Below are 27684 nucleotides of genomic sequence, written 5' to 3' on the forward strand. Positions count from 1 at the left end.
CCAGGAAGTATATGACAGCTTGTGACAAAGTCTGACTGTGGTGTCAATTCTAGTCTCTCCTGTGATGTCAGCATCCTCCCTGTTTGGTGAAAACTCCTGGGAAAGGAGGTGGGTGTATGACAACTGAGCTCCAAGCAGATCGGAGAACATGTCTCGCTGCATTTGCTGTTTTTCACTGCCCATAGTGTTCACAGTAATCAATATACCAAAGTGCCGTGTTTTGGGGTGGCATATTCTGCTAGTCTTCAGGGAGCAGAAGGGAGAAAGGAGGAACACGGAACTGGCAGCCATGCAAGAGCGTGGGCACCGTTTGTGGGCACCTGTTCTCCTGACCCCAGGAATAGAGAACCACATGCAGTCTTGCTGTGTGTGTGCCTATCAGGCCAGGAACACCTTTGTTGGCAGCAGCAATAGTTGAGAAATGGGTGAACTGAAGCCCCTGACTAGTTTTGCCCTGGGCCCAAGAATTCTTGGCAATATGTTGGGGAGTGGACTAGAAATGGTTCCCGTGGTAATAGTATAGTACACCTGAAGTGGATAAAGGGAGGTTTTCTGCCCTCCACCTGGTGGGCGCAATCCTTTCTTCCAGGGCAAGGGATGTAGATGCCTAAACTCTGAGCAGTACCAGTGGTCTCTCCCATCAGCACCTGCTCCCAGCTCAGGGTCCACACAGCAGCCACTAGGCACTACGAGGCTGCCAGGCACCCAGCTAGCCTTCCTCCCATGGTCACAGTTCTTACTCCTGATGCCGCAGTAAGGAGCAGAGCCCAAGATGAGGGGAGATATTTGTACATTACCCTTTTTCTTTAGTGAAAGAAATGGAAATTGTTTATATAGGAAGTCTGGCTTTATGGCTTCTCATTGATATGCTTTAAACTATTTGATACAGGCCAGGAAAAGACATGACTGAGTGACTGAGCAACAACAAGGATAGGTGAAACATCCCCTTTTGTTGTTGTTGTTACAAATTTAGTTGCTAAGTTGTGTCTCTTTGCGACCCCCATGGACTGCAGCACACCAGGCTTCCCTGTCCTTCACCATCTCCCAGAATTCGCTGAAACTCATGTCCATTGAGTCTGTGATGCCATCCAACCATCTCATCCTCTGTCGCTGTGTTCTCCTCCTGCCCTTGATCTTTCACAGCATCAAAGTCTTTTCCAATGAGTTGGCTCTTCACATCAGGTGGCCAAATTATTAGAGCTTCAGCATCCGTCTTTCCAATGAATATTCAGGGTTGATATCCTTTAGGATAGACTGGTTTGATCTCCTTGCAGTCCAAGGGGTTCTCAAGAGTCTTCTCCAACACCACAGTTCGAAAGCATCAATTCTTCAGCGCACAGCTTTCTTTATGGTCCAACTCTCACATCCATACATGACTATTGGAAAAACCATAGCTTTGACTATACCATCTTTTGTTGGCAAAGTGATGTCTCTGCTTTTTAATATGCTGTCTAGGTTTGTCATAGCTATCCCCTTAGCATTCAGTAGAATCCTTCCTCCCTAGCCATCTCCACATTTCTTTTTAAAATTATTTTTTTATTTTTGGCTGCATTGGGTCTTTGTTGCTGCGAGGGCTTTTCTCTAGTTGCAGTGAGTGGGGGCTAGTCTCTAGTTGTGGTGCGTGGGCTTCTCATTGTGGCGGCTTCTCTTATAGCAGAGCTCAGGCTCTAGAAGCGCAGGCTTCAGTAGTTGCGGCGCGAGGGCTCAGTTGCCCCACAGCATGTGGCATTTTCCTAGACCAGGGATCAAAGCATGTACCCTGCCTTGGCAGGTGGAGTCTTCACCACGGGATCACCAGGAAGTCCAGTCTCCACAATGTTTTTCTCTCTCAAGGGACCGACGGTCCGGAGGCTCTGCCTCATGCTCATCCTCCCGGCAAGCACAGGCTGTGTCTGCTTCCTGAAGCTCTTTTTCTTCTGCTTGGTTCTGCTTGGCAGCCCAAAAGTTAAAGCTCTACATGGAAGCCCTTCATCCGCCAGAAGGTCGTGAAGCAGAATTGTCTGGGATCAGATGCTCACAAGCAGTTTCTCTCACTACGGCCTCCCTGAGGCCAGCACAGGAAGATGAAGTGTGGCCTAGTTTTAACTCTTTAACATCTGACTCCGGCTGCTGTTGGAGATTGATCTTGTTCATCTCCCTTTGAAATCCTACCTTCCCTTCCTCAGTATCTGCCAGTAGCTTCTGCTCTCCGGCTTCTCACCCAGTGACAGTCCAGTGGCTGCTCCCCATCAGGGCATCTTTATTCATGAAACACACCCGATTCTACATGGCTCCTCCGAGCTCTAAATGAAGCCGTTTTGTCTCTCTGTGTCTTCGCCTCCACATTTAAAGAAGTCTTTCACAGAGAAGAATGTGATAAATCTCTTCCTGCGGAAGTGCCTTTCTGATTCTTTTTATTATTGTTATGATTAGTCCTCTATAGAAAGGAATCAAGACAGTGGAAACATTTTTATAAAATGACACTTTATCTCTGTGATTAACTATATAATAAACCCTAAAGCCTGGGCCATGGTAATCTTCCTCTCCTTACACCTTATTGCTTTAATAATAAAAGCTTTTTTACTGCAACAGGATAAAATTTTACTATCTAGGCAGTTTAGATAAAATGAGAAGATGTGTTTTTGGAAGGATAAAGGGCGCGTCTGAAACATGTGAGGTCAGCATGGGTTTTTTTGTGAGCTCAGTTTATGTAGAACATGTTTGATAGTGTCTGTCTTCAGTCTGGTGCCTTCCTGAGGACTTGATCCAGCTATTTAGAAAACTTTCAGTGGTCAGCAGAAAGCTGATTAAAGACTTCCGTGTTTCTTCCAAGTGTCACCTTTGAAAAGCAAATATACCCCAAATCTAGAATCGCAGATGATTAGTGTGGGGAAAGTACAAATTTCAATAATTTATTACCCTCCCAATTTGCAAACAGAATCATTCTCTACATGTTTTGATTCTGAGCCAAACCCTGTGAGGTTTTGTGAATATCATTGTACTTTTATTCATAAGCTTGTGTCTCAAATGATTAGATTCCATCAGTGACAAAAGTTATATAAAGTTTTGCATAAACATGATTTATATGCAAGCACTACAATATACCAATTAAGGAGTTTCATTACTGTTATGCTGTAGAAAAATGAATATGCTGTCTTCCCTTCCATTCATCACTATCAAGCCATTTTCGTCGAGCAGCCCACAATAGTCTAAGATCATAAAGTCTAAGAATGGAAGTTTTTTAAAACTCCGTCAGAGTTTCTCTGAAGAATGGATGATTAAGCAGAGACCTGAAGGATGCCACCAAGTGAAGGAGATGAAGAAAGGCAGGGTTGGGGAGGAAAGGTCTTCCAGCAACAGGAGGGGCATGTGCCAGAGCCCTGTGGTGAGGGGAGAGAGGAGCTCATACCTCCCAGGGTGTTTGTTAGGACACTTGAATGAACTCACTGTGGTGATGCACTGGTGCTCTCCCTAATGTGCGGGGCACAGGGCACACTCTCGGGGTGTAAGTTACAAACAGCTCTCATCTGGAGGCTGCTGTCTGTCTACACACAGTGGTACCTTGAAAGCCCACACTTGACCTTTCTGCTTCTGCAGCAGGGATGGGACAGTGACACTGATTTTTCTGTGGCTCGTCAACTCTCCAGTGCCATTCCTCCCTCCTACCCTCCCTGTCTCTTAACACTCCCTCCTGGATTTTGCCCAGCACCCTCTGCCCTTGCCCAGCCCACAGAGTTGTTTCCCATCAGACACCCCTTCAGTGTGTATCTCTGTCCTTGTGTCTCTAAGAAATTTTCGTGGGACTTGGGAATGGCACTGATGAAATTGCTCAGAAAGTTGGACATGACACCAGGCACTGTGGGTATTTAGAAGGTGTTAGGCTCAGGGACTTCCCTGGTGGTCCAGTGGTTAGGACTCTACGATCTCGCTGCATGGGTTCGATCCTTGGTTGAGGACCTAAGATCCTGCAAGCCTCAGGAAGCAGCCATAAAGGTGTTAGACACAGCCTTTCCGCTTGGACCTTCCTTTGAACTGGCTCTCAGCATGCTATGATGCTGTTTCCTTGCTGTCTGACAGCCTGCCAGAGGACTGGCCAGCCTCCACTGTCCCATCCTCCTTTGCAACTTCCACATCCTCTTCCCTTAGTCTTCCCTTCCAGAAACCTGCTGCCTTGAAAGGACAAAAGAATACAGTGGAATTCTCAGGTTCACCTTACTGATTCTCACAGGAGAGGTCCTGGGGTGCTGCCTGGGGCCAGCACCTTAATCCTGCTTTGCATCCAGCTCATATATTCTGAGCAGGGTCCTGACGCAGCAGAGATCCCTTGGCTCGCCTTGATGCATGAGTTTTGAAAGCAATCATACATAGCAGTGCTTGAATTACTAAGATGCTTGAGGACGGTCTTTTTGTTGAAATACCCAGAGGAGTGGAGGCATAGTTTGATGCCAACTTCACAGGCTTTTCACATCCTCCAGTTCAGTTCAGTTCCTCCAGTGGGCATTAAACAGATTAACAATTTATTGTGTGTGGCCTTCATCCCTCCTATTGCTAGCCCAGGAGGCCTGAACTAACCGTGGTGTGAATGTCCAGCTTTGTTTAATACATGTTAGACCTAGGGATACAGATTATACCCCAAATGTCCATCTTGTAAACCCTCTGAGCACATAATTATGTTAACAAGTTTAATCAACAAAAATTAACTGTGATCTTATAGCTGATAAAGAAATTAGCAAAGGCCCCTTCCTACACCATCTTCCTCACCCAGCACATGGACATGCCACAGGGTCCATGGTACTGTTTGGGGACTGAGGCCATGGGGATTGTGGAGGCTGTCGTGGCTTTCTGACTGCAGTCTGCCCCGGCCCGTCCCTTGAAATCTAAAGACACCCCATCTGGTATCACGTGCACCTTGCATTATCTCAGAATCTGGAGACTCTAATCTTAGCCTTGTGGTTGATGGAGGGTGGGGAATCCTAAGTTCCTCTTCTCACCATTGTCATTTTCTTCTCTCTCCATCTGTGTTTCACTGTTTCCCCCATAAGCTCAACAGGTCCTCTCACCTTCTTCCTCTCAGCTCCCCCAAAAGAATGTAGGCTCCACAAGGATGGCAGGAATCTGGTTTTTTTAATCCACAGCTGTATCCCCAGCCTCACCTTCAGCTAATATCTGTCCTGTGGCTGAATGATGTGTCAGTCTCTCCACAGACTAGAGTTTCCTTGTGCTCTTTGTGGCGTATCCTGTATAGCCACCCCAACTGGGCAACCCGGCTTCACCGTGCTGATGAAGAGAAGAGAACAAGTCTCACATGACCTGCAGCCCATAAGTCAGCAGAGTCCCAGCCCCCTGGACTCCAGTTCCATGTGTGCAGAAAGTCAAAAGCCCTGAGATTTGTGTTAGTTCAGGGATGTGGGCCAGACCCCCACATTCTCACCTGCACTCTGCCTTCAGGCTGTGACGTCTTCCCATCTCCTCAGCCCTGCACTGATGCAGACTTGACACTCAGCCACTTCCTCAGTCTGTGTGTGTGAGGGTCTATGGGGTGTGTGTGTGTGTGTATACAAGTGTGGTGAAGGTCTGGATGGCCCAAGCAAGGCTTACCTCACACACCTCACAGTGGACACCTCACAGTAGCACATGTGGTCCTCCTGCTTCTGGAAGCTCCTTGACTCACCTCACTACCAGTCATTTCTCCCAGCCTCTTCACCCTTACACAGCTCCCACTGTCCTGGCTGACTCTCTCTCTTTTCATCTCCCTTTCTATGTTGTTAAGTTGTGTCTGACTCTTTGCAAACCCGTGGCCTTCAGCACACCAGGCTTCCCTGTCTTTCACTATCTCCCAGAGTTTGCTCAAACTCATGTTCATGGAGTCAATGGTGCTCTCCAACCATCTAATACTCTTTCATCCCCTTCTCCTGCCCTCAATCTTTACCAGCATCAGGGTCTTTTCCAATGAGTTGGCTCTTCACATCAGGTGGCCAAAGTATTGGAGCTTCAGCTTCAGCATCAGTCCTTGCAGTGAATGTTCAGGGTTGATTTCCTTCAGGATTGACTGTAAAAATTCAAAGCATTTTCTCAGGCAGAATAGCTTAGCGTGTTGTCGTCATTTGGGCTCCTGACCCCAGATCTCTAGGTTCTCACCTAAGCTCCCTACCAGCTTATCCATTACCCTTGTTTTCCTAAACTAGCATAGAATTGCCTGCTCCATTCACTTGACCTCTATGTAGCTGCATTTGTGAACTTTACAGGAAAGCTAAATATACCTGATAATTGCAGGAGTACAAGCCTATTGACTTAACCCAGCATTTCATACAATTCATGAACATATGCTGGTTTATGATCTCCAGAAAGAAACACAAGAAACTGGTAGCAAAGAGATACCTCCAGGCACAGGGACTGAGTAAACTGGGACAGAGATGGGATAAAGACTTTCTTCTCGCCGTCCATCTTTCTGCATCATGTATTTCCTATGTTAACACACTGACATCATATGTACTTAATGTCAATAAATTAGGCACAATCCTCCTAATATGTTAATTCCACCAAAATGGTCATAGCCAGTGACCTTCAGCCACACGTGTCTGCGCTTGATGGTTTAGGCTTCAAGCCCAGTTCTGGAGAATTTGCCATTCCTTGTTCATGTCAGCTCTTTCCATTAGGATTTCCTGGTTGGAAAGAGCCAAGCTCTTCAGCAAACAGTCCTTACTCTCTAAGTGCTTAGGTTATATCACTGGTTGAGGAGCCCTAAACTCTTAGACATAGATACATCCCAGAAACCACTTCCTACCTTGACAAATACTACACAATATTTTCTCTTAAGGGGAAAAGACTTTCAACACACTTTAAATTTTAAAAGTACATCTGATGGAGAACAAAAAGTACATCTGTTGGAACAATCTGAGTATAATAAAGTAATAAGTGTATTGAAGTACATTAAATATGGGTTCATAATTAAACTATACAAACCAGCAAAAAAAAAAATCATCTAATTGATTACTTTTGCAGGAACCAACTATTGTCTTGAAAACTGATAAATAAAAGGGGAGAACCAAGCATTTATCCTGATTCATCTATGCAAACTGTACTTCATGATAACCAAATAGTTGGTAAAGAAAGGTTTCTCTTTAGGGAAGTTTTCAGTAAATAAATGAAAGATTGAGAGAATTCAAATATTCTCATTTTTCAAATCCTGTTGATCTAGGCAATGACCACCAATAGCTACTAATATAATAATCATTAGAGATGTTCATTGTATTTCCTTTACATTTATTTTGAAATGTAGAAACCTGAGCACATTCAGGTTTTATTTTTTTTTCAAGAGGAATATTTATAAGTGTGTCCTGTTATGTGTCTGCTGACAGAAGTATATCAGATCAGATCAGTCGCTCAGTCGTGTCCGACTCTTTGTGACCCCATGAATCACAGCACGCCAGGCCTCCCTGTCCATCACCAACTCCCGGAGTTCACTCAGACTCACGTCCATCGAGTCAGTGATGCCATCCAGCTATCTCATCCTCTGTCGTCCCCTTCTCCTCCAGCCCCCAATCCCTCCCAGCATCAGAGTCTTTTCCAATGAGTCAACTCTTCGCATGAGGTGGCCAAAGTACTGGAGTTTCAGCTTTAGCATCATTCCTTCCAAAGAAATCCCAGGGCTGATCTCCTTCAGAATGGACTGGTTGGATCTCCTTGCAGTCCAAGGGACTCTCAAGAGTCTTCTCCAACACCACAGTTCAAAAGCATCAATTCTTTGGCGCTCAGCCTTCTTCACAGTCCAACTCTCACATCCATACATGACCACAGGAAAAACCATAGCCTTGACTAGACGAACCTATGTTGGCAAAGTCATGTCTCTGCTTTTGAATATGCTATCTAGGTTGGTCATAACTTTCCTTCCAAGGAGTAAGCGTCTTTTAATTTCATGGCTGCAGTCACCGTCTGCAGTGATTTTGGAGCCCAGAAAAATAAAGTCTGACACTGTTTCCCCATCTATTTCCCATGAAGTGGTGGGACCGGATGCCATGATCTTCGTTTTCTGAATGTTGAGCCAAAATCACTGCAGATGGTGACTGCAGCCATGAAATTAAAAGAGGCTTACTCCTTGGAAGGAAAGTTATGGCCAACCTAGATAGCATATGCAAAAGCAGAGACATTACTTTGCCAACATAGGTTCGTCTAGTCAAGGCTATGGTTTTTCCTGTGGTCATGTATGGATGTGAGAGTTGGACTGTGAAGAAGGCTGAGCGCCAAAGAATTGATGCTTTTGAACTGTGGTGTTGGAGAAGACTCTTGAGAGTCCCTTGGACTGCAAGGAGATCCAACCAGTCCATTCTGAAGGAGATCAGCCCTGGGATTTCTTTGGAAGGAATGATGCTAAAGCTGAAACTCCAGTACTTTGGCCACCTCATGCGAAGAGTTGACTCATTGGAAAAGACTCTGATGCTGGGAGGGATTGGGGGCTGGAGGAGAAGGGGACGACAGAGGATGAGATGGCTGGATGGCATCATTGACTCGATGGACGTGAGTCTCAGTGAACTCCAGGGGTTGGTGATGGACAGGGAGGCCTGGCGTGCTGCGATTCATGGGGTCGCAAAGAGTCGGACACGACTGAGCGACTGATCTGATCTGATCTGAAGCCAACTTTTTCACTCTCCACTTTCACTTTCATCAAGAGGCTTTTGAGTTCCTCTTCACTTTCTGCCATAAGGGTGGTGTCATCTGCATATCTGAGGTTATTGATATTTCTCCCGGCAATCTTGATTCCAGCTTGTGCTTCATCCAGCCCAGCATTTCTCATGATGTACTCTGCATATAAGTTAAATAAGCAGGGTGACAATATACAGTCTTGACGAACTCCTTTTCCTGTTTGGAACCATTCTGTTGTTCCATGTCCAGTTCTAACTGTTGCTTCCTGACCTGCATACAGGTTTCTCAAGAGGCAGGTCAGGTGGTCTGGTATTCCCATCTCTTTCAGAATTTTCCACAGTTTATTGTGATCCACACAGTCAAAGGCTTTGGCATAGTCAATAAAGCAGAAATAGATGTTTTTCTGGAACTCTCTTGCTTTTTCCATGATCCAGCAGATGTTAGCCATTTGATCTCTGGTTCCTCTGCCTTTTCTAAAACCAGCTTGAACATCAGGAAGTTCACAGTTCACACATTGCTGAAGCCTGGCTTGGAGAATTTAGAGCATTACTTTACTAGCGTGTGAGATGAGTGCAATTGTGCAGTAGTTTGAGTATTCTTTGGCATTGCCTTTCTTTGGGATTAGAATGAAAACTGACCTTTTCCAGTCCTGTTACAGAAGTATATAACATAAAATAATTTCTCCTGAAATAAGAAACAAATCTGAATTTAATCAAATTTCTATATTGTAGCAAATTTATAGAAAATAGAAAAGATTGGGTTAAATAATACCATGGACGTGCAGTCTGCAAAATTAAGACCTTGAATAATTCTACAGGACACGTAGCCTGGTTTTTTTTAACAAATAAATTTCAAAGAAAAAAAAAAAAGAGAAATAGGAGGAAATGTATAGATTAAAATAGATACAGAAGACAGTCAACCGATTGTCATGAATAGGCCTCATTTAGATCCTGGTTCAAACAGTTAAAAAAAAACAAACTATGGAGCAATTAGGAAATTTTGAATACTGAGTATATATCTGATAACATTAAATTATTGTTAATGTTTTTAGGTATTGTAGTAATACTGTGGTTACATCCCCCCAAAGTTTTTATCTTTGAGCTATCTATATTGAAATATTTATGGTTGAGATGAAAACTTTAAAAGTCTGGAATCTCTACTTATATACACATAAAAATCTGTGAGAAGATATATAAGTGATTTGTGCTGTGTTGATTCTGGAAGGGGAACAAGGAGTTAGGATGAGAGAGGAACTTTTGGACAGATAATTATTACTTTTCCAGATCATACCTTTTCAAAGGACTAACCATAAGTATATTAAATATAATGGACAAGGTTAATTTGACCTTGAAATGCTTATTTGGGTGAACGAGAAAGCATGGACTCAATACAGAACATGTGGATGGATTGACCCAGACCCATGTTTCCTAGGACCCTCTGCATCAGAACTGGGCCCTCTCTCTCCCTCCCAGACCGATTCTGGCAGAGTGAACCATAGAGACATTTGAGAATTACAGGCCTTGATAACCTGAGTGCCAGCTTTTTAGATACTTATTATATTGTTTTGGAACTTTGAAAATTCATAGGGCAAAAATACTCCCAAATTGAAATTCAAAGCAGTGCAATTCCAAAAGTCTGAAAAGGCTTGTGTTTTTAGATTTGCTGACAATGATTTAATCAGCAGATGTCACTGTGTAACACTGGGAGCATCCCTTCCATGTTGCCTCATTTTTGGAAAGGCAGAGCCTGCTGCTGGCATTGTAACATAGAAATATTTATGGTAATCTTGTATTTTGTTTAATGAAAATAATTTTTCTTTTATTTCCTGTGCCTATTAAAAGTTAATCTTTGATTAACCATTCTTTGCTTTTGTTTTTTTTTTCCCCCCAGCATCATTGACAAAGAAGTTTCATTAATGGCAGAAATGGATAAAGTTAAAGAAGAAGCCAGTAAGTAGACACATGGTTGTTCAATAAGGAGCCTCCCAATCAGAAGTAATCAATAGGTCAGATGACAGTGATATAGATTCTGAATAAAAGTGAAAGTGTTAGTCGCTCAGTCATGTCTGACTCTTTGTGACCCCATGGACTGCAGCCCAGCAGGCTCCTCTGTCCATGAACTTCTGCAGGCAAGAATACTGGAGTGGGTAGCCATTCCCATCTCCAGGGGGTCTTCCTGGCCCAGGGACTGAACCCAGGTCTCCTTCATTGCAGGCAGATTCTTTACCATCTAAGTCAGATTCTGAGTGGGGGCCAAAAGGATGGAACAGAAGCACCCACTGAGCAGAGGGCAGAATATGCATGCAGCAAAAAATAGGTGTCACTTGGGTTTATTTAAAGTCCAGGAGACTTTTGTGCCTAAATAGGACTACTTATAATGAACTGGGTTTAAAATGATATTGAATATTAAATTTTTAAAATATAAGTTTTTAAGCCTTATAGTTTACAAATATTGCTATTTTACTTATACAATCCTTTTCACGTGTTCTTTCAACTCACTCAAGTTTACCAAATTCAGTTCCCCTAAAAAATTTGTTCTATTTGAAAGTTACTTCAATTCCCCTTAATATTTTGAATTACATTTGTAAATTTAATATAGCTTATTTTTTCAAGCACTTCAGAAACCTGAGAAGGCAAACTCACAAACCTAACCAGCAAAGTATTCCAAGCTCTTAAGCAACACTTACAAGATTAATAATTCCCTGGTGACTCAAATGGTAAAGAATCTGCCTGTAATGCAGAAGACCTGGGTTCAATTCCTGGGTCCAGAAGATCCCCTGGAGAAGGGAATGGCAACCCACTCCAGTATTCTTGCCTGGAGAATTCCATAGACAGAGGAGCCTGGTGGGCTGCAGTCCATGGGGTTGCAAAGAGTGGGACACCACTGAGCAACTAACACTTTCACTTTCAGAGATGTACTAAATGAAATTCTCTTAAAACACTCCAATTCTGTTTACAAACTCAGTCAAATTCACTGACACCTACCAACTTAACACTCCAAAAGAAATGTTTTAAATTGAAATCACAAGTGAGATTGCTTTAAGATACAGAATATTCTATATATAAAATAATGAACACACATAGGCAGTCTTGATCATTACAACATTTTTTCTAAATTTAACACAAAATATTAGTACTCTGGTTTGATTTATTTTACTATTTTTACACCTATTTCTAAACCTTTCCACTGTTGTAAAGTTGTTCAACAGCCAGTAGGGTAGATTTGCCATCTCAGATAGGCTGAGATTCATGAGTTGGAAATTTCAGCTGAGACAAGACTGCTCAGTCAAATTCAACACAAGTGAACATGTTGATCCCTCTTTTATTTTTAAATTCATCTGCTTTGTTAATGGGAAACCTAAGACCATATTTTTCAGCTGGGATTTAGTTTTACAATTTTTATCTCCTAGGCATTTTAAATTCTTCATCCTTACCCAAATCTTATCTCATAAATTGGATAAATGGTAGTCTGCATCCCCAATCAGCTTTCAGCTAAGTTCCTGTACTTTTGACTTCAGTGCTTTTTTTTTTTTTTAAATCAGTGGAGGATCAGACCAAATTCTTCATTCTTTTAATATTTTTCTTGCCTGGCCCTTGGCCATAATTCAGTAGTCATTTTATGAAAAATAGCTATCATTATTTTTGTTAGACAACTTTTCTAAATAATTTTAAACAACATTTTAGAATCTAAAATACAGCAGGTTTTATTAAATAAAACTAAATATGATCCAGGGTTAAGCTGTGGAATATTTAGATATTTTCACAATCCCTTTGATTGTGAAAATATTTTATTTTTATGGAATTTGTTGATTTCTTCAGTAGCAGTAGATTACCCCATGACGGGATTTTCCCTGTTTCTTGGGTACAGTTTATTTTCAGTTCCATTTCCTAATGACAAAAATGCTAACTTCCAATGCAAACACAAATGTTTCTCTAGCACCAAAATAGAAAGTTACTAGCACATCACTTTCTCAGAGTTTAACAGAAGGCTTCAGATTTCAAGTGTTCATTCTTCCTCCTTGGGACAATTATATTCGATCCCAAGACCTGTGGGATTTGGGGCATCTCTGGAGAGCATCCCTATTTTTAAAACTGATTCAGTCAGTAAACATTTACTGTGTGCTCTGTATGTGCTAAGCACTGGTGGAGAGTGGGACACACGGCAGACAGATACGTCTGGAACTGCAGACTCAGAACCGTCAGGCTAGCTCAAACAGCGAGATGGGCTCACAGGATACCCCTAATTTCAAGAATCTGTCCTGGTGTAGAACTGCCCAACGCCCTGGGGAAGCCAGTTCACTTACCTTGGAGGTGAACAGAACTGAAATCACATCCAAGTTCCACCCATTTACTGGCGGTGTGACCTTGAACTATTCTGTGATGTTCTCAAAGCCAGATTCCTTATCAGAAAAGGGGACATAACACACGCAGCTACCAAGCACTTAAAATGTGGCTAGGCTAAATTGAAGTGTGCTGAATGTAAAATGCACACTAACTTTCAAAGACTGAATATCTTAAAAAAAAAAAAAAAAAGTAAATATCACACCCATAATTTCTGTATGGCTGACCTGTTGAAAGAATGATATATTGTGATATACTGGGTTAAATAGAAAGTTATTAAAATTAAAAATAAAAGGAAAGGGGGGCATAACATTTGTGTCTATCTCAAATAGTTACTGTAAAGATAGAAGAAGACACATGTCGGACACTTAGCACAGTGCCTGATGCAGTGTGTCCAAAAGAGAAAGCCCATCTTAGTAAAGAAGTTAGTTCAACCCCCTGAGAAAACAGGGGTCAGAGGGTAAGTTATGCAGCCTCTCAGGTGACACATGTATGTTAACCGTGAGTCTTCTTTACCGAGAGAAGAAACCATTAAATCTCTCTATAAAGTACTGAACTGTCTTTGTGCGTGCTAAGTCACTTCAGTCGTGTCCAACTCTTTGCGACCCTGTCGACCATAGCCCACCAGGCTACTCTGTCAATGAGATTCTCCAGGCAAGATTTCTGGAGTGGGTTGTCATGCCCTCTTCCAGAGGATCTTCCTGACCCAGGGATCGAACCCACATCTCTTGCATCTCCTGCATTGGCAAACAGGTTCTTTACCACTGCACCACATGGGAAGCCCCAAATTGTCATTACAACCACCATTTTGAGCCTCTTTATCTATGGTCTCAAGGTATTTTCCACGTTTTCCATTTCCTGCACATGATATTAGCCACATTTCCCTAATCATAACGTAAGCTTCTCCATTCCTCATCACACCTAACACAAAGCTGGGAAGACTGTAAGTACTTAATTGTGTTAACTGAATCATTATAGTTAATTCAGTATCCATGGGCTGTGGGATCCAGTATTACTGAGCATTAATGCAACTGCAATAAGAGAGTAGATAAATACATCTCACTTTATTAATAGTATTTTTATTTAGGGTTTTTTAGTATACTAGTCAAAACAGTTCACATAGGCTATTTCCTTAGTTCCATAATAATCCTGTGAGGGGTATACAGTTATTACATATTACAGATGAAGAAACTGAAGATGCTGTAGTGCTATGATCTCAAACTTTGGCTGCCCAGGGAATTGGAGGTCTAGACAAGCATGTTCCCAGAGTGTCAAATTTACTAGAAATTGGAAGAAGACATTATATTAATGGAACACAGATTTATTATGAAGCAAAATGCAAAATTCACCAGAATTTTTAAGGAATCAAAAGGATTTCAAAGACACTTTGTGTTTAAAGAGCTACTTCTGCCCCAGCTCCTGGTCCCCTACCCCCCAGGATTTCAAGCACACCCTCTGCTAAGGAGTATTATTCGAGAAGCCCTGAAATTTTCTATGGTTCAGGTAATATGAACAAGCTTCCAATGTATTCCAGAAACTTGAAGGAAAGTATAAATCCTATTGAGGAAATGGATTTCAGCATACCAGATGACTGTTTATAAAACTACATAAATAATATTAATCGAGTCTTGAATGCAGTGAAAATCTAAAGCCATATGGAACTATTTCCTTCTACAAGTTTCTGAAAGGATGGTGCTTTCAAAGCATACTTATTCTATTTTAAATTATAGGGTCAATGAATTTTAGGAACTGACCTGTTTTGGTTTTGCTTTCTGTTTCTGTCATTGATTTTTCTGAGGTGAAAATGTTGACTTCCCCCAAGAGAATATTGGCTTTTGATCTCAAGTTTTAGGGCTTTTTCATAATGGAAATCTTTGAAATGTTAATGAGACTATATGTAAAACTCATCCCAACACTTGCTGATGCAAAGTATTCATTCCCATGCACATTTGCATGAGTGTAAACACGGAATTTATTGGTGATCTTGCACCTGCATTCCTATTTTAGGGCCCATTTATATCTATTTCTACCAAATCTTTTGTTTGGTATGAATGCCCAAATTCTACGTAATCAAAAAGAACAATCACCCCTAATTGTCACCAGTCCCACAAATGATCCGTTAAGAAAAAGTCAGATCTGTTTAACCGTGTAGTCACTCTGGGTCTACTGACCCCTTACTAGCTGCTCATCAAATCTGGACCTTCAGAATTTCTCATTTATCTTACTTTGCCAGAGGAAAGTACCTCATTTCATCTTCCTACTCAAGAATCATTTTCTCATTCTCTAGGCTTCAGTCCCATCCATATGTTGAATTATAAAGGGAAATAATTGATTAATCAAAGGTATGCGTGAGTGTATGCTAAGTCACTTCATCTGTGTCCAACTCTTTGTGACCCATGGATTGTAGCCTGCCAGGCTCCTTTGTCCATGGGATTCTCCAGGCAGGAATACTGGAGTGGGTTGCCATTACCCTCTGCAGGGACTTTACCCACCCAGGGATTGAACCTGCATCTCTTATGTCTCCTGCATTGGACATCTTTACCACTAGCACTACCTGGGAAGCCCAATCAAAGGTATGAGTCCTAGATATTCTTAAGTGGCCCTGTAGAAAAGGAACTTCTGCCTTTCTTTGCATATTCCTATTAAGTAATGCACTGATCCATTCATTGGAATCTTTCATTCAGCAAACATATTGGGCACCCACTGTGTACTAGGTCCTAGTAATCATAAATACAAAGAACTAAATGTGCAGTTTCTGAATTGGAAATGCCCACAGGGGCCAGGAAGATAACATTAGTGAGTCAAACAGGGTGAGTGGGGGCAGAGGAGCAGTGGACTAGGGCACACTGGATGTCATGCTCCATGTAAAAATGGCAGCAACCCCTCAGCTCTAATGGTTTTGATATGGGAATGCTTGGCCAACTGTGGCCAGAAATAACAGCCAGAAATCCAGCTTTTGAATGGAATATCTTAATTTTCAAATATGGGCAATTTATTTGTAAACGTAATGTGTGGACCTGATGCAAAGAGCCGACTCATTGGAAAATACCCTGAGGTTGGGAAAGATTGAGGACAGGAGGAGAAGGGGATAATAGGGGATGAGATGGCTGGATGGTATCACGGATTCAATGGACATGAGTTTGAGCAAACTCTGGGAGATGGTGAAGGACAGGAAAGCCTGGCGTGCTGCAGTTCATGGGGGTCTCAAAGAATTGGATACAACTGAGCGACTGAACAACAACAATGTGTGGACCAAACAAAATATATGTACCCTGTCACCGAAAGTGATAGTGGGCTACCTTTTTGTGACTTCCAGTGTGACTGGGTAACCTGGGACATCATTCAGTAATACGATGAAAATTCCTTTGCCTCCCATCATCAGGACAAGCTTTCTCCAGCTCCTCTGTATCCTGAAATGCTACCAGGCACAGCTCAGCCTCTGCCCAGCTACATGGTATTGTAAATGGGAGGCAGGGGGCATCCCAGTAAATAATCAAAGCATGATTAGAGTAGTCTGACAGATGATTAGGCTTTAAGAGTTACAGATCAGTTATTTTACTGACATCTTGACACTGATATCAGCATAAAAAAGATGTTTCTCAGCCTGTCTGAAGAATGGTTTATGGTTTGCAGGAAATATTAACTCTTGATTGATTCTGAACATCTTTGGGGGTTTTTGAAGTGACTATTTTGGACATTTATAAATTAAGAACTCTTACAATGGGAAATCACATTGTTTGCTGGGCATGGGCTCTGTGAATCTGGTCTAATAAAGCAGTTGACCTTTGTTCAGCTGAGATAGGAATGTGAATTCCGTGTGCATATCCTATTAGTTAGATGGACTTTTCTTTTGTTATAACTCAAAATCTTTGTCCAAAAGAAATGAAGGCAATTCATATGTGACTGGAATGAGAGAACTGCAAGTCTCTGTATTATAAAATCAAACTTCTTATTTAAAATCTCACCCAATGTATTTGTATTCATTGCTTTGATTGCTTTGAGCTCCATGATCTTTTGGGGAACATACACAAACATACAAATTAACCTGTGGGCTTGTACATCTACTTGAACCTTTAGTTCATCTGGCAAGTGTGTGAAATGTGATGCTGAAAACTCCTTTGTGTCTTCTCTGTATGTGCAGATGCTAAAGAGTGCACGTGAATTCAGTTCAAGCAGGCTTTGACTCACTCTGGAAATTTTTCCATTGTGGACACGTAACAAAAACAAGACACTCTGGTCTGCAACTTCTCTTTGGTTGCAAAATGGAAACAAATCTGCAGAGTAGCAAAAGCAGAGGCATTTTCTAGCTCACAGAAAGCTAATAAAGGAAAACTTTTATGTCATATTTCAATAACACAGCTAGTTGCCCTACATGAATATGTGTTAAGTTCAGAGAGTCCAATGTTCAACACACAGAAGAATGGCTTTTGCTTAGTGGACTCCTGTCTTTGCAGTATCATTCAGATAGGATTTGTATGTTTCTTTTCTTGGAGATTGTTGTTCTGAGTAATGCACAAATCTGAAAGTCCAAATTAAGTAAGTGAGATCAGATGCCAGTGGGGAAAATGAAGAAGATTGTGGGTGTACAGTGAATCAGAAAGGACCATGTTTGGTTTGACGCTTGGTGGATAAAGACATATGGAAATGAGTGGTTGGTGCTGAGCACCCAGGGACAGCCCACCTCAGTGACCAATTCAGAAAACAGCCATGGCCCAACAAAGTGATCAGTCTGCAGACGGAAAACTGATCCAAGAAATTAGGTCATTTAATATGTCTAAATCCTTGGCGTTAACGTATTATTCCTTCTTATTCGGCAGTGGAAATCCTGACTGCTCGTCAAAAGAAAGCAGAAGAACTAAAAAGACTTACTGATCTAGCCAGTCAGATGGCAGAGATGCAGCTGGCCGAACTCAGGGCAGAAATTAAGGTCAGTTCTAAAATATCACAGCCTGAACCCTGAGCCAGAGTTCTGATCCCTATTATGTTTGTTCTGCATCCACAGAGCACTGCTCTCTGAGGATCTAAATCAGACACCCCGCTCTCTTTCACAGGGTTGAAATTGAGAATACAGAAGGGTAAAGAACCACCTAATCACTGTATTTAAATATACTATGGGTTTAAGGGATATAGCATTACAGAGGAGAGGTACAGGCTATTGAAAGTGACCCAAATACAATGTATTCAACCATAAATTATATCTGGGAAAGGGGATATTATTTGCACCATATGTAATTTATGCTTATAAACCGCACACATGTGAACACAAAGTATGAACCTAGTATAATAGTGAGGATTCTAAAGAACGCACAATATGTGGCAACTTCTTCCCTGTATCCTTTTCTAGCTTACTTGCCCTTTTATTAAGAATACCACCCACAAATATGTATTTATTGGATTTCTTCAATGGCACACAACAGAAGCTGACTCTGCTAACCTCTGGAACAAGTAGAATTGGAAAAAATACGAAAGTAGCTCCCCAAAGCAAAGTGTGCTCTGAAGACTCCGGGCTACAACTGGGCAGGAATGTAGGCAGCAGTAATTACCAGACACTCTTCCAGGCACCATCCAAGTGAGTGACCTCCAGATGTCATCACCCCCTGAGCCACCCCCTCTTGATTCAAATCCCAGAGAGAGAGATTCTGAACTGCCTCCATTTGGGTCACATCTGCCATTTGGCCAAGAGAGGTCTTGATTGACAGATCCACCAATGCTGTGAATCTTCAAAACTGTGTTGGAGTACAGTTACCAGAAGGAGAAGTTGTCACCAGAAAGACAGAAAAAGTATCTACAACAAGATAGGAAGTTACAGTTAATAAATTTTCTGTACCCTCTTTTTCTCTAGTATACTAAACATACACATATACACATGCAGCCCTGCTTCTGATCAACTTCCAGGGAACTGGGGAGCTCTGAAGTCACATTTGTGTGTGTTAGTCACTCAGTCGTGTCCAACTCTTTGTGACCCCATGGACTGTAGCCCACCAGGCTCTTCTGTCCATGGAATTCTCCAGGCAAGAATACTGGAGTGGGTTGCCATTTCCTTCTCCAGGGGATCTTCCCAACCCAGAGATTGAACCCGGGTCTCCCACATTGAAGGCAGACACAATTGCTGCTAGCTTTTTAAGTAGGGTTGTCTGCCCATCCCAGCATAAAAGTGGTTGGGGATAATAGAAAGTGGCAAGTGACTCTTTGGTCCCCTCTGTCCTGGTTAGACATGAAAGGGAGCCCTGTGGAGATGAGGACTTGCCCTGAAGCTTCTGAGAAGTTCTAGAGGTCTTTCCCTTCTCACCTGCCCTCCTGGTCTTTGTTGCCTCCAACCAGTCGATTGTAATGGCCTCCCCAACCAGCCTTTCTACCTCCACTGTCTTCCAGCTCAGCCATTCACCCTAAGACTGGAGTTGTTAGAGCAGATCTGGTCTTCCCCACTGAGGTCTACTCTTCCATTCAGAACAAAATCCACCACCAGACTCCAGTATACATTATGTGAGCATGTGTGCTAAGTCATGTCAGTCATGTCCAACTCTTTGTGACCCCATGGACTGTAGCCTGGCAGGCTCCTCTATCCACAGGGCTTTTCCAGGCAAGAACACTGGAGTGGGTTGCCATGCCCTCCTCCAGGGGATTTTCCCAACCCAGGGATCAAACCCGCGTCTCCTGCATTAGCAGGCAGGCTCTTTAGCACTAGTGCTACCTAGGAACCCCCAGTATGTTATGACCATTGCTAATTAGTTTCAGTAGAAGAAACCCTTCATCTTGTGGACACAGATGCACTTCCAATGTCACAGACATTCTCTGGTCCCAAAGTAGATTAGAATAGAGAGTAGGGCTGGTTGGTGAAACCTGTCCTGATACCCAGAAAGACATCCTGGAAGGCAAAACAAATAACAAACACTTATTTTGATGACTATGAAATTGCCAGCTTCCTGCTCTATTGAAATCCACTCATCTTCTAAGTTTCATTTCTACCTACCTATTTCTACCCTACTCATCGTAAAATGGTGGATAGCTCAGGCTTTGGAATGCAATAGCCCAGCTCTTGCAAACTTGGATTAATTACATATTCTCTTAGATTCTTAGAACCTCATTTCCCCCTCTGTAAATCAGAGTTAATAACAGTACTGACTTCATAATAATGTGATCAGATAAAAATGAGATTATCTGTTAAGAATTTGGCCCATGTCTGGTAAGTGTTCAATATTTTTTTAATGTTCCAGCTCAAATGCTTCCTCTTACATAATTCTTTCCCTAATTCCCCTCAGCAGGAAATAATTTCTTTCCCTTTCATATTTCTAAAGCATCTACTACATTCTACCTTATATTTTATTTTATGGTATCTGTCTCTCTTGCCACATGGTGAACTCCCTGGTAAACTCACAGAGGGACTGAGTCATAGTTATTTCTGTATTTCTCCCTCTGTCATCTGCACATAGATCTTAATTTTAAATGAACTGAGAAGTAATCTCTTTCCCACTTCCCTTAACAGCACTTGAAATTCTACCATTCAAGATAATGGTTTCTAGTTACTAAAGGCTTTTTGGACTTACTAAGTGTGCTAAGTTGTTTCAGTCGTGTCTGACTCTTTGCGACCCTGTGGACTATAACCCACCAGGTTCCTCTGTCTGTGGGATTCTCCAGGCAAGAATACTGGAGTGGGTTGTCACGACCTCCTCCAGGTGATCTTCCCAACCCAGGGATCGAACCCATGTCTTTATGTCTCCTGCACTGGCAGGCAGGTTCTTTACCACTTCCTGGTCCCCTATTAAAAATGGAGATGGATGTCTAGGAAGGTTGACATACTTTCTCATGAGGAATGATAGCTGAGCAGGCCATTGGGCAGATTAGTAAGAGGGCCAGAAGGCAACTCCATAACTTACAACAGGACAGGAAGTCCCAGAAAGAGGGTGTAGGATGCTGAAAGGTTAGGTAGATGAGTCCAGACACTCATCTTGCCTGAACCACAGTTTTGTCTAAGCCCAGATAGGGTAAAGACAGGACCTGCACGAGTTCCCAAAAACAAGAAGGTGATCGTGCTCCAGGACAAAGCCAAGCCCGCTTGAAAGGCACCTCCCAGCACAGAGTTGCCCTGCTCCCCACCTGGTGATGCTCTCACACTGACAGCAGGGGCGGGAGAACAGAGAGAATGGATCAACAGCGTGTCTCAGTCATTTCTGTCATCATGGGGTTCTGTCTCTTCCCCGCAGCACTTTGTCAGCGAGCGTAAATATGATGAAGAGCTCGGGAAAGCTGCCCGGTTCTCCTGTGACATTGAACAGCTCAAGGCCCAAATCATGCTCTGTGGAGAAAGTGAGTTCTGCATACTTGCTAAATAATTCTGTGTGAGTAAGGCTGGCGCTATTGGCGTCAATATGGGAAATGTCAGGTGTGTGGTCCCCCAGGGGGCTAAAGTGAGGTCTAAAGAGGTTTAATGATCTAAGGTCATGACACGAGTCACTAAAAATGTCAAGATCTGAACTTCGAGTCTTCAAATGCCACTGCCCATCAGTAAATCCCCAGGATTTATTAAGCAGAACAGAACAGGTCAACTAGTTTATACCTTTTGCAAACTTTTCTTAAGCATTGCCGGATCAAGTGTCTCTGATTTCAAAAGTCTGGTTCTACAGAGACCTGTTATGGGAAGAGCAAGTCTCCCTAATAAGTCTGGGAACAATGGGCTATTGTCGTGAAAGGCCCAGCTGTGTGTGTGTGTGTGTGTGTGTGTGTGTGTGTGTGACACACGCACTGCTCAGCAGTTCCCAAGCCTCTCCCTTAATTAGAGCAGTTAACGTGCAACAAAATTGGCTGATTCTTTCCCCCCTGCTCCAGCCCACCCACTGAGGGAGGTGGGGACCTGCATTAAAGTGGCTCCAAGGACAGTTAGAAGGAGGTAGGAAGGACAGATGAAGGACATGGAATATCCACAGCCTCTTAGCGAGCTAAGAAATGGAGATCTGACTGCACTTTTTTGTTTCAAAGTGGAAATTGCGTTTTTTCTCTAAGTCTAAAAAATACAATCTTGATCCAAAAATTACACAGCCATATTAAATAGAACATGACATTACTTTTGAGGCTCATTCACACTTTTATGCACATATAATCTATTGTGTAAATTATGCAGTGTATTTAATTATACTGCATCTTATTTACTATACTACATGACATACATATATAGTAAGAGAATTTGCTCTTATCATTTCACAGTATATGGTTGACGTTTTTCCACGTCAATATATTTTAACCCATCATTTACTTAAATATAATTGACGTAAACAGTCCCAGGATTGTGGCCATTTAGGTTGCTTCCATCTTCTCACCATTAAAATAACATTGCTGTGAGCATCCTTGCTCACCTATCTTTGACAAATATCTGAATTTCTGATTGCCTTTCTTTTAAATTTTCTTTTTTTTCTATAGACTTCCTCTCTTATGAAAGAATCTACTCCATTTGCCATTCTCCATCCCCAGATTTTGTAGAAAAAAGCCAGACTATATGATTCACAGTTGGAAATTTAACTACGCAGACTAGTTTCCACCTCAGCTTGATAATGGGCGAGCCCCTGATGCCAAGTGACCCCACCATCTGAGGAGGGGAGGGCAGTGCAGCATCCCCTGCTCTCCTCCAGAGCACACCAGTGCCACCTAGTGGGAGGAGCCATCCCTCACCAAATCCCAAGTGTCCACACTGGAACCCAGCCTCCCGTGTTGGGAGACAGTGCTCCTCAAAAGGCCCTTTACTTCTGGGCTTTGTTGAGAGCACATTGGAATCCCACAGCTACTGAACCCTAGAAAATGACCCTAATTATGACCCCTAGAAAACTGAACATCGTTAGCAAAGAGCCACTAAAATCCCCTGGTCCTGTTTGGACAACCCCCAACATGCCATCACACCTGACCTGTCAGATGAAGGGCCTGGAGATGCATCCGTGTCCTTTCCATTTCTAATGTGCTGTGATCCCTACCCACGCTCCAGATCCTCAGGAAGAATGGTGGGATTAAGTCCAAGCCAACACAGGTAGCAGAGAAAATTGCTTTTCAAAACTGGTGACCATTTTTAAGATCCAAAGGTCTTGCTGTCCAGACTGACAGCCAAATTCTGGTGAACTACGACAGGAAGGTCATGAATATATCCCTGAGTTGATTCCCTCCAGCCCCAATTCAGCATAATCACGTAGAAACCATCCCGTCAAAACCACCCCTTTCAAAAGCCAGCGGGAGGGGTGATGGTAAACATTGAACAGACCTGCCTGATCCCTGCTGGGAACCTGTCTGATGAGCCCGGGCTGACATTAGCAATGGAGTTGTTGCAGATTTGCAGTGGGGTTCTAGAGTTGATAAAAAATGATAATATAGCTCTAATGGAAGACAGAAGATGCATCTTTTGGGCTGGCAGATCTGGCCTTAAAGTTGGGGTGACAAACCCAGGGTGACAAAATCCCTGACACCCAGCATCACTCCATCCCCATGTTCTCAGAACACCGTGGCTCTGACTGGCCAAGTGTGGATGTGCCCCTAGGTTGCTCTTCATCTCTGCAGCGCCTGCTGGTCTAGGGATCTGACAAGAACAGCAAGAATGGGTTTGGTAATGGGGAACCCAAGGGGCATTTGTGGACAGGGCTGAGAGGGTACTTTGGGGTTTCATTATCCCTCTTCCCCAGGTGGTTCTCAACCTAAAGAACAATATTAAAGTTGCTCAGATTTGTCTCTTTTCCTACAAATGTCTCCCAGCTTGAATGATTATGCTATTCACTGATTCCCACAGAAGACATTTTGTGGTTCCAAGCACCTAAGTGCTTTTTCAAAGACATCTTTAAAAAAAAAAGTCTTCCCTTATGGTTTTTATGAAGCTCCTGCCAACCTCTCATCTTCTAACAGGTTACTTAGTGAGTAAGTGAGCAAGTGAGTGTTAGTTGCTCAGTTGTGTCCAACTCTTTGCAACCCCACAAACTGTAGCCCACCAGGCTCCTCTGTCCATGGGATTTTCCAGGCAAGAACACTGGAGTGGGTTGCTATTTCCTTCTCCAGGGGATCTTCCCAATCCAGGCATCGAACCTGGGTGTCCTGCACTGCAAGCAGATTCTTTACCATCTAAGCCACCAGGGGAGCCCACTGAGGCACAGCCCCTAACACCAAGCACTTCTTGTTGCAGTTACACATCCAAAGAACAACTATTCCTCAAGAACTCCCTGCAGCTCCCTGCTGCCACTGCTCAGCGCTCACGCGGCCACCTCTGGGAAACAGAGTAACTTTACCCGAAAGTCTTCGAGTCACAACAAGCCCTCCGAGGGTAAAGCAGCAAACCCCAAAATGGCGAGCAACCTTCCCAGCACCGCCGACAGCTCTCACCAGGCCGTGCCGGCTAATAAGCAGGTAAGCTGCCCCAAGGAGGCCACACTGCCCAACCTCCAGGGGTCCCGCAGACCCTGGTGCCTTGCCTGGGCAAGAAACCACCCATTTGCAGTGGGAGAAAATAGCCACTGCTAGTCACCCCTAGGCTCCATCTGCCCCCAGCAGCAGCCTGACTTGTCGAGCCTCCATGTGCCTGGCCAGCCTCCCTGAGCTCCCCTAGTCCATCTGGTCCCCTCACAGGCACTCTCCCCTGTGGAGGAAGTGGTCTTCACACACTTGACAGCATTAGCAAAGAATCCTTCTACATGAGATGGCATTTCTCATGACTTGAGTGCCACCCAGGTACTGGTAACTGGCCCACACATGGAAAGGACTCACAGACATGGGAACAAGATTGAGAACCAGGCTATTGACACCATTAGTGAGAAGAAATCTGGCATGTTTTTTAAGATCCTTTAATCCCATTTATCTTTAATTTATCCATAAGAGGCCAAAGTTAGTTCAAACTGCTCTTTCTTCTCTTGGGCTTTCAGCATGCATTTCAAAATGACATTATTAATTCTCATTACAATGACCCTTAAAAACAGAAATATCCAAAGGACAGTCTTCTCTCCTTCTGCTTCTCCATATATTCTTGAGAAGTAATCCCTGCTTATTAAAGAATGACCATGAAATGGGATTTGATGATTCAGAAGTGGGGCATGCTATAAAGATATTTTTCATCATCTTTCAGAAAGAGAGCTTGAATAAAGAGACTTTTTTTTAAGCATTCCAAAATGCTGGTTTTCTAACAGATGCCCTGTTGGCTTTTGTGGTCTTGGTCTGTTAGAATTCTCATTAGTAACTCTGACAGGCATTTCTCTAGCCCCAGATGTCTTCATGAACTTTAAAATCGCACTTTGACAAGGAGTGTTTCATACAGTCCTTGATTCAAGATCATAAACAAATTTGTTTCACTGTCGTTGAAATACACCTTCACAGATTTTGTTCCTTGCTCATTATTAAACCCCATGCTAAAATTAAGTCCAAAATTTAGTTTGAATTTCTCTGTCACAATTTATTTAAAAACAAAGGAGGCCAGATTAAATGTTAACCACATAGATACCTTTTCAGCGCTCACTGTTTTATTATTTTCAGCAAAGCATTTCAGGTGACAGCATGTTTAAATTTGAAAATATATCTAAGTCCAAGAAAGGCCCTTGTGCTGGGCCCCATGCTTTAGAGTAAACCCTTGTGACCCTCCCCAGCCATGGCCCATGGCCTTCCCTTCAGAGTGAGACTAAGAGGTGACTACCCAGAATCTACGCTCTCCCTTCTGCAAAGTTCTCCAAATACCCGAGATCCTGGAATTCTATTCCCAAATGTCCCAAGCCTATTCTCAGGGTCTGTCTGGGCTACTTCCCTGGATGTATCATAAGTTACAAATATATCAAGTTCTTAGTTTGTGCACTGTGATTGGATGGTATTGGTTTAGGACAGACCCACCGCTAGTAACTCAGGGCCCAGGGCAGGAGTACAAAGGCAGAGGCCCACGTCCCATGTGTCTGAATATTGTCTCTTCCCAACTCTGGCTTCATCCCACATTGTGAGGGAGCTGTGCACAGAGACAGGAATGTGGACACGACTGCCTGCACACCTAAGCTTCGTCCCCACCTCCACAGATAATCACCCTTTATACCTAGGGGTGTGTAAACTGGTAATGTGATCATGAGAATGCATATATATAGTCCATACAGAATGTCCCAGAAATATGTATGGTAGAGAACCATCATTTCCCTGCCTCTGTGTTACATTTCTTTGTGATTTATTTCAGGTTTATACTTGATGGGTTTTATTTGGCCTGGTTCTGCAATTGTCTGTCTTACACTTCTGTAACCTCTCTTTGAACATCAGCAATTTTCTTGAACTTCCATTTACAAGACAGTCCACCATTCTTTTAAGCTTGAGGGTTTTATCAGCTTGACCTTATTTGCATGTTGTCACATTCTTCTGGGGTGTTAAAAAAAAAAGGTGACCTGTGACTTAGAGGTTTGGTTTCCCTGGTTTGATGTCACCTGGGGTTTGTTGGCATCTAATATCTACCTCTTTTCTTTCTTTCTTTCTTTCTTTCTTTTTATAGAATGGGTCTTCTAGCCAAAGACGAAGATTTAATCCGCAGTATCACAACAACAGGCTAAATGGGTCTGCCAAGCCCCAGGGCAGTGGTAATGAAGTCGATCTGATGGCGAAGAGCAACAACCGCCACGAACACAGAAGACAGCCACACAACGGCTTCCGTCCCAAAAACAAAGGCGGCGCCAAAAACCAAGAGGCCTCCTTGGGGACAAAGACCCCCGAGGCCCCCGCCCACCCGGAAAAGCCCCGGCGAAGGCAGCACGCCGCGGACAACGCGGACGCCAGGCCTTTCCGGGGCAACGTGGCCAGGGTCTCCCAGTGCAACCTCTGCCCCACCAGAATAGAAGTTTCCACAGATGCCACGGTTCTCTCGGTCCCGGCTGTGACGTTGGTGGCCTGAGCGTGGAGAGAGGGGAAAAAAGGCCGTTTTCACTCAGTTGCGGTTCCCCCGCAGGAGGTGCTGACCCAATTCGCTGCCAAAAGAGAGTCAATCTGAATACACAAATCCTGTACGGCTGTGTCATCCTCTCTTAATCATTTTTACTAATTCTAATAATCAGCTCTAGCTTGCTTCATAACTTTCATGGCTTTGCTTGATCTGTTGGCGCTTTTTCTCATCAACACATTGCAGCATTTTAGCCAGGCAGTATTTACTCATTTGTTAGGAAAATCAAGATGTGGCTAAAGATCAGAGGCTCAGTAGCAACCTATGTTGTAGCAGTGATGTCAGTCCATTGATCGTCTTTAGAGAGTTAATGTTGGAAACAAAATTCTTATTGATCAGACAAACATGATCTGCTGAAGACACATGCGCTTTTGTAGAGTTTAACATCTGGTGTTTTTCTGAAATATATATATATATACATATATTGCTTTATTTGAAACAAATTAAAATATGCTGCATTTGACACCTGGCTTGGTTTTTTTTTTTTTAATTGAAGCCCACTTTATCATAAAATGCACCATGTAGTACTTTCAAGAAAACTTAAAGCGGTTGTGGCACAGAGCTTTGAACAACGCTCTTTTCTCTTGGAACAAGGGTCCTTTTGGAAGAAAGAATTCCTTACCATAGCCTTGCCAGTACCTTACACATATACAGATGCACGTGTACCCCAATCATCTTGGACACGACTTGGCAGTTTGGAAACCTTGGTTGCAAGTAATATAAACCTCAACTCAGCCTACTTTAAACAGTAAAGAAAATGATTAGTTCAGTGGCTGAAAAACCCAGCATAAAATTATGCCTTGGGTCCAACTGAATCAGGAT

The 27684-nt window shown here is 42.9% G+C and overlaps 1 protein-coding gene across 5 annotated transcripts in view; it reads left to right on the plus strand.

The window, feature by feature from the left end:
• SPATS2L (spermatogenesis associated serine rich 2 like) overlaps positions 1–27322 on the plus strand; it is a 188618-nt gene extending 161296 nt beyond the window's left edge. For all 5 annotated transcript variants that reach the window (XM_055573046.1, XM_055573045.1, XM_055573048.1 and 2 more), the window contains 5 exons: positions 10510–10568; positions 17777–17886; positions 21161–21263; positions 24103–24323; positions 26422–27322. In XM_055573046.1, coding sequence (XP_055429021.1) covers positions 10510–10568; positions 17777–17886; positions 21161–21263; positions 24103–24323; positions 26422–26817 — 889 coding nt within the window. In that variant the 3' untranslated portion in view covers positions 26818–27322. The remainder of the gene's footprint in view (positions 1–10509; positions 10569–17776; positions 17887–21160; positions 21264–24102; positions 24324–26421) is intronic.
• The last annotated feature ends 362 nt before the right edge of the window (positions 27323–27684 follow it).

This window comes from Bubalus kerabau, chromosome 3, assembly GCF_029407905.1.
Source record: "Bubalus kerabau isolate K-KA32 ecotype Philippines breed swamp buffalo chromosome 3, PCC_UOA_SB_1v2, whole genome shotgun sequence".
Taxonomy (NCBI): domain Eukaryota; kingdom Metazoa; phylum Chordata; class Mammalia; order Artiodactyla; family Bovidae; genus Bubalus; species Bubalus kerabau.